The sequence below is a fragment of the Daucus carota genome, chromosome 5, assembly GCF_001625215.2.
Source record: "Daucus carota subsp. sativus chromosome 5, DH1 v3.0, whole genome shotgun sequence".
Classification (NCBI taxonomy): domain Eukaryota; kingdom Viridiplantae; phylum Streptophyta; class Magnoliopsida; order Apiales; family Apiaceae; genus Daucus; species Daucus carota.
Window position 1 is genome coordinate 12,033,447 of NC_030385.2, and position 7,534 is coordinate 12,040,980.

The 7,534-nt window shown below is 32.7% G+C and overlaps 1 protein-coding gene across 1 annotated transcript; it reads right to left on the bottom strand.

Moving 5' to 3' along the window:
* LOC108223840 (protein DJ-1 homolog B) lies at positions 1 to 4,341 on the bottom strand. Its single transcript, XM_017398276.2, has 8 exons — positions 4,161 to 4,341; positions 3,861 to 4,064; positions 3,281 to 3,430; positions 3,004 to 3,186; positions 2,299 to 2,379; positions 1,735 to 1,935; positions 1,514 to 1,654; positions 1 to 333 (listed from the first exon to the last, which is right to left on the bottom strand). The coding sequence occupies exons 1-8, from the start codon at positions 4,299 to 4,301 to the stop codon at positions 136 to 138; spliced, it is 1,299 nt and encodes a 432-aa protein (XP_017253765.1). The 5' UTR covers positions 4,302 to 4,341; the 3' UTR covers positions 1 to 135.
* Between the last annotated feature and the right edge of the window lie 3,193 nt (positions 4,342 to 7,534).

The window sequence follows — 7,534 nt, forward strand, 5'->3', positions numbered from 1 at the left end:
TCATTAAAAGGATCTCAGGGTGTAGTATTAAAGACTCAAATTCAGTTCCCACGCCCGGAACTTGCTGAAGAGTTTAACACAAACAAGTCTAGAATTTATTTTATTACAAGGTAAGATCTACCCTAACAGACATTATCAAACAAGCATAGTTTTACCTAATTCTAGTGCTTTCTGGCGACCAAACAGCTTTTCCACAATGGCGAGTGAGAATTCCAAGGCAGAGCCTGGGCCTTTGCTAGTTATGACATTGCCATCAACCACAATCCTCTTATCTATTAAACTTTGATCTGACAGCTTTTCACACAATGACGGAAATGCAGTAGCCTTCTTACCCTATATAAGTAACATGTTCATAAATAAACTGAAGAAAATTTACAGCAAACAAATTGGTGCAGAAATTACTGCCAACTACACAAGAATAAGGCACATATGTTCATCCACAAATGTCGCAAAATTTTAAACCAAAAGGCGACATTGCAGATAATATGCTATGTTACTCAGACTTGGGTATGGAGTGTCGGACACGACACATATCCAAGTGTCGGACATGAATACTTTGATAATTGGAGACACAGGGATACTGTCCTATTTTTTGGACACGGGTACTGGACACGTCATAGTATACTAATAAACAAGTATGGTAAGTTAGACTTCTTAACAAAAAATAACAATAAAACTTAAACTAGACATGATTTTGCAAATTAGGCTTCTGTACTTCAATCCCATTCTAGCTTCTTTCTTTCTTCTCACATATTTCTTCTGAATTGTAAGTTTGACTCATATTTCATCTTTAAATTGGTCAAACTGTCCACATTTTGGTCAAAGGATCCGACACCAAATAAGTGTCGTGTCCGGGTGTCCGACACGGGTATGGCAACCAAAATAGAAGAGTCAGAGTAACGAGTAACATAGATGATATGAATGTAATAGGATCCCATATGTCATGACTATCATATCCTGCCAGCGGCGACTGGGGGCGGTGGTAGTGCAAAACTGCCAACTAACTCCCAAACTTGTGAAAAAGAAACACTTTAGCCCCTGGACTTTCTATTTTTACAAAATCTGTATCGATATTTCCTGTATTTACAAACTTAGCCTTGCGGCAGATTTTAAAAAGTTTACACTTTTAACCTTCGAGTTTAATTTTCGAAAATTGTTTTTAATTATTTATTTTAATTTCAAAAATAGTTTTTGATTATTTCTTTATTCAAAAATAAATCTAAATTAGTTTATTAATTAATTTAAATTAGTATTTAATTATTTTAATTGATCATTTAATTTAAATATTAATTGATTAATAAATTAAATATTTATTAATTGATAAAAGAAAAAAAAGCCCTTTTTTGTTAAACAGATGAAATAATATACTAACTGGACATGGTACATGGGAAAAGATCTGTGTCTGGGTGTTAGTGTCAGTGTGACTTCTGTGCAAGTATGTCAAACATAGCTGCCCAAAGGAGAAACCCGTTGTAAATGTAATGACTATTGGACAAGGCAACATGAAAGATACCTCAAGCAAGCCATGGGGCTCCAGAACCAGAGCAGGGGACGCACATATAGCTCCGTAGGGTTTTCCAGACGATTTCTGCTTCTTAAGCAATTCAACTAGAGTTTCTGAGCTAGCAAACTTTTGGGCACCTGGAAGCCCACCCTACATAAATTATCACAAGTTCTTCACAACAGATGCCTCAACATATCCACTATCATGTGAAACGGAAACTCTTTACTTACTGGTAATACAATTAAGTCATACGATAGCTTAGAAGCCTCATCAATGAGCATGTCTGCTACTATCTTCAATTTACGAGTAGCTACAGTCTCTAGAGTGTCTTCGACAGATGCTACTATAACCTCAGCCTTTGCTCGCCGCAGAACATCGATGATTGAAATAGCTTCCATTTCCTCTGACCCATTAGCAATTGGGACAAGAACCTGAACAGAAAGAAATCTGTAACAATATCCCAAACACTGTAGCCTAGATAACCCTAACCCTCATCAAGAAATTAAAGTTTCGAGTCTCGGTGGAGACAAATATGTGCATGAATATTATAACTTTTTGCAATTCACCTTATTCAGTACAATATCATAATCATAATTGAGAATCAACAGTCCTCCCAATATGCCACAAATGAATAAAATTCAAAGTGAGATGCTAAATAGCTTCAAATAACCAAAACATATGTAAATTTGTGTGATGGTCAAACATAAAGGCAGAAGTGGACATACCCAATATAGAAAAGGCTCGAGCCAGAAGTATAAAATGAGCAAGAATTACTGTCCATAGCACAACCTTACCTTGGGAGGATCACTAGATATCCACTTGACTGTGTTTAGCTCAGCAATAGTATATTCATCCCCAGGATTGGAACGCATCACCTGAGTTGAAGAGACAATTTATTATCTACGACACTCCAGGCTTTCTAAAGCATTAACAGAGGCAACCTAATAGAAACAATTAATGAACAAAGCAAATAAACGAAAAATTGATCTGTGTGTGATATTTTATTTTTCAGAGAAACATATTACTACAACACATCACTATCTTATATTCAAGTAGTACTCGGTAACATAGAAGTGAAATTATTCCGAGTAAACCTACACCCATAGATATAGTACGGTATAATATATCATGGCAACTGCCAATAAGCCTATATTCCAGCAGTACTCTGAAAAAGGGTGTCACTGTGTGACAATGTCATTTTGAGGATATCTGTTTATTTTATAAAAGGTACACAACAGTCGGTAAACTGTCTCCTATTGCAGGAATATTTGACTTGTTTTTACATGCAATTTGGAATGCTTGAACTGTCAAGTGATATGACTGGTGCCTGCCTCTTAGAGAACCGGCCACTCTATACTCTATCCTCAATAAATTACTATGTGACAGATTGATTGGCAGCTGAACTTTCAATCTTTAAAGACTCTAGGTTAGAGGAATGAGTAAAATGTAAAAAAAAAAAAAAACACAAACTAGCTAGATCCTAGATATGTGGAACATACTAGAGGCCCAGTAACACTATCTGCTTTGTCTTTTCCAAACAACTGCTCAACTAGTGCAACAGAGAACTCCATAGTGGTGCCTGGACCACGACTTGTTATTGCTCTGCCATCCTGTTGGACTCGTGATTCCACCGTAGTTGCAGTGGAAGATAACTGCTCCATAAATGACGGATAACAAGTAGCCTATCAAAAGCAAAGAGGTTAGTAATACAAGATTCAGTAACATAATACACAGCTTGATGCAGTAACGAATAATAGACAACATAGCAATTCATACTTTGAGCCCCTTGAGCACTCCCCATGATCCAAAAGCAACAGCTGGACTCGCACAAATGGCCGCATAAAGTCGACCCTCCGCAGCCTGTTTCTTGACAATACTTTCCAAAGTTGCACATTCTTTAAGAGTGGATGCACCAGGCAATCCTCCCTAGGCCAAACAAAGGACATGTCATACATACCGAATCAAAAATCTCCTGAATTTTAAATTCTTAAGTTATTTAGATATTGGCCATGATTAAAAGATAGAGGTTTTGAAAAAATTAGTGGTTTGATCGGATGAATCCTCTATTATTAGTATTTGGTAGTTAGCAGATTTAAATAGAATCCGCTAATTTTTAAGAAGCTACTTGAAAGATCTTTTTCGATTAGAGGATAATCAATAATGCAAACAGCTATTTACCAAACAGTTTCCTTTAAAAACAGCTAATTCAAATATGTGAGCCAAAACAGCTCATTCAATCCGCTAGTCAAAACAGTCAGTTCAACTCACTCCAGCTAACCACTAACAATTAGAAATTTGCATAAAAAATGTATAGGATAAAACATTATGGAGAAAGAAATGTGCTAGGAACACATACAGGTAAGGCGATGAGATCGAAAGTAGTATTAGCACAGTCTGTAATCAAAGCATCAGCTACGATGTTGACACCGTGACAAGCATTCACCAGAAGCTGCTTCTCCACCGAAGCCACGGTGACATTAGCTTCAGCTCGACGGAGGATATCTATTATCATCGCCGCCTCAATCGGCTCCGTTCCGTTGGCAATCGGTACCAGAGCTTCCTATATCCAATTAATCACATTATTTTAGTTAGTGTTGTAAAACTAAACTAATTCGATAATTATATAACAATAATGAATACAAGAACTACTTGCTACCTTAGCCATAGCTGCTGAGATTGAGAAACGCTTCGATGAAAGTGAAGGTGTTGTTAAGAAGGAAGGTTTGGGAGTGAAATTGAAGGAGTATTCTCGATGAGAGACAGGAAATGAGAGAGGACTGTGGGTTTTTATTATCATTTTTATAATATTCTATCTTTACTTTATTTTTACTACCCATGCGGCCATGCCCATAGTATGGATATACATAAACCAAATCACGGATCACCTTCTATCTATACTAGCCTTTAACCCGTGCAAAGCACGGGCGGGAATATAGTTCGTGTTTTATTATTTACTAGATTTTCTTGCCCGCGCTCCGCGCACGGGTGTCTAGATATTGTAGTTGTTTTTTTGTGACGTTGGGAAATAATTTTTATGATTAAGAACAGAAAATCAAACCATCAAATAATCCAAAATTTAAAATTAAATTAAATTGAATAAAACGTCATTTAAAATCAACATAGTCCGGATGAAAAACTCAGTCTTATATATAAAGGATTTGAGCATATTCTCAAATACTTTATTACATTATTGTTTCATAAAAATCTAAATATTTTAGTACGATTATTCAGCTATCTTGAAGATGTTATAATCAGAGATCTAGCAGTAATACATATTTATCATGATTAAGCCTAGAACGACATAAAAACTTTATAAATTATTCTCGTATTGTTTTGAAATCAAAAATACAATTATATGATTCCGCGTGAATGATGAGCAAATTAAATAAATATCTATGTCTCACTGCTATATACCGCACTCAAACTTGGATTAACATAGATTGATACAGTAATTCATCAAGATTACTGGTGTTTCTAAATCGTCTTGATAAATATGAATCGCAGATATAACTTGATATATAAAGGCTGATGTAGTAATTCATCAAGATATGTTACAGGAATATAATTTGCAAATATTGTGATATACTAAAATGGAAGATTACACATGGATTAGCAAACTTCGTTCAAAAAAACCAGATGAATTTACTTCGTCCATGATATGAAAACATCAGACTTATCACCCATTATTTCTTCATGCATCATATTTGTATTACTCTTGCAATTCTCATTTTGAGCAAGTGCAAGTTGGACTGTAAGCTCCGACTTCGGAGGTACTTGAAGAAACAATTTCACAACCAGGTGGTTTAGTATCCTTCCGTAGTCTTCCTTTCTTCAATGAGAGTATAGACGAATTTTTCCATCCTTCATATCGATTATCAGCCAACAAATTTAGACATGTTGTTCCATGTATTGGTCAGACTACATAGTTTGTATTTTATCAAGCATTCAAAGTTGACGGTTAAAAAACACCGATTAGTTATCTCAATTAAATACAAATGCTATAATGTATGTATATATTAAGGGATAGTCAACGTAGAATTATAATTGATTCACTTCACTTGACTTAAATATAATCTTTCTAAAAAAATATATAATATATCTTTTATTAAAAATATATAAAGATTTCATCTCTACACTTCATTTGATTAATAGTTAAATAAAATAAAGACGTCTTTAATGGAGAACTAAACTAATTATATCATTGCTTATTATATATGTTACATAAATGAATAGATATTAAATCAATAAATTAGAATCACGGATTATAATTTATATACTGAGATTTCAAACCGCATTGAAACTTTAAAATTTATAACGGATAACCTATACTTAATTGAATCTAAATGTTTCCTAAATTTAGGAGATACACTATATTTAAATATACATGGAATTATATTATGGAGTGAAAAAAAAACTATATTTGTTTGAAATTATAACAAAAGGTCTTAATTTGAAACGCAAAAATTAAATAAAAAAATATTTTAGTAATTAATGTCAAAATCAGTGGAAACAACTAATATATTTAAAGTATTCCATTATCAAGAGCTAAAATTTTGAAGTGAACAAATATACACAATGGAGCAAATATTATAAATTAAGCTAGAAATAGTGCAGACCTATTTCATGACCAATTGTGTTATTCTGTTTTTGACTTCGAGACGTCATCCCTTGTCGAAGCATCGTCGCAAGAGGCTTTGATGGATACTACCTGATGCATACACGGATCAACGCGATTCGTGTAAGATAAGTAGAATTCTATTATAAAATACAGTAAATAATCGCAAAGCAAAGTCCGTAGATAGAGAAATTAATGTGTAAAGAAAGCCAAGATCAGTAGTACTGCCGCAAAATCCGACCGAGGACACGAATCAGTTTGAAAGCCAACGAAGAAAACATACCCATCACGATTAGAGGCGTGGAAGAAAGAATGGTTTCGAATGTGAAATTCAAATATTTTGCTTTGATCTGATAAGAATATTATATGCAAATAAGTAGCAAAGCTTAAATCTGAACTGACGTCGTGATTAGTGGCACGATTCAAGGATGCGTGATTAATGCTATTTTGAAATTATGATCTTGATATGATGACCGTGAAATAAAATTTAATGTGCTCTTAGATCCAATTTCCGATCCTCAAAAGATATTATTTTTCAAACAAATTTAAAAAAATTCAAAACAATTAAATATCAATTAAATGCTGCTTCACAACATATTACCATTACGACGCTCTGTTACTGCTCTGGTATATAATTTTGAACTAATTTCATATTTATTTTAAAACGAAAAATTAGAGAGTAAAACATATATAATGACACATCTCATATTTTTTTATATATAAGAATTACTTTATTAAAATTGAAAAAAAATAAAATAATGAAGAAAACAATAACACATAAATAACTTTAACAAAACAATAGTCAAATCATAATTTTTTATAGTATAACATATTTAATCGTGCATTAATACCTTATTCTTTTTTATATAATCTCATGAAAATATTTTAACTATACTTTATTTTTAAATATTTTAAGAAAAGACGATTAGCAGTTTAAGAGGTAATCACCTTTCCAATTTATTGAATTTTTGATGTAATATCATACAAATAATCTTCTAAGTGCTTAGGAAGTCTTTACAAATTTCATTCGCAAAAAAATAAGAAGCTAACGATTACAATTAAAAATAGGTAAATGTACGAAAATATACATGTAGATGTGAAATAAATTAAATGTATAAAGATAAGAAAATTATTGTTTGAATTTTTTTTAAATATATTTTAATTTTAAATATTTTAAAAAAAAGAGATTAGCAATTTAAGAGATAATGCAATTTGGAATTTTTAATTTTTCATGCAACATCGTACAATAAAGTCTTCGGAGTGCTGGGAAGTCTTCCCATATTTAATCAGAGAGAAATTGAAGGTAATTACTTACAATTATAGATACGCAAATATATGGATATATACACATACATATGAAATCAATTAAAAGAATCAAAATTAGTAATGTAAAGTCTGTTATAATTAGTAAACTT

What these genes read in the sequence shown, in the direction of transcription:
- LOC108223840 (XM_017398276.2), bottom strand. Translation starts at nt 4,301, where the DNA reads ATGATAATAAAAACCCACAGTCCTCTCTCATTTCCTGTCTCTCATCGA. An exon ending in ATGACTTAATTGTATTACCA is followed by an intron (nt 1,655 to 1,734) that starts GTAAGTAAAGAG and finishes TAATTTATGTAG; the next exon opens with GGTGGGCTTCCAGGTGCCCA. An exon ending in AGCCCCATGGCTTGCTTGAG is followed by an intron (nt 334 to 1,513) that starts GTATCTTTCATG and finishes TTACTTATATAG; the next exon opens with GGTAAGAAGGCTACTGCATT.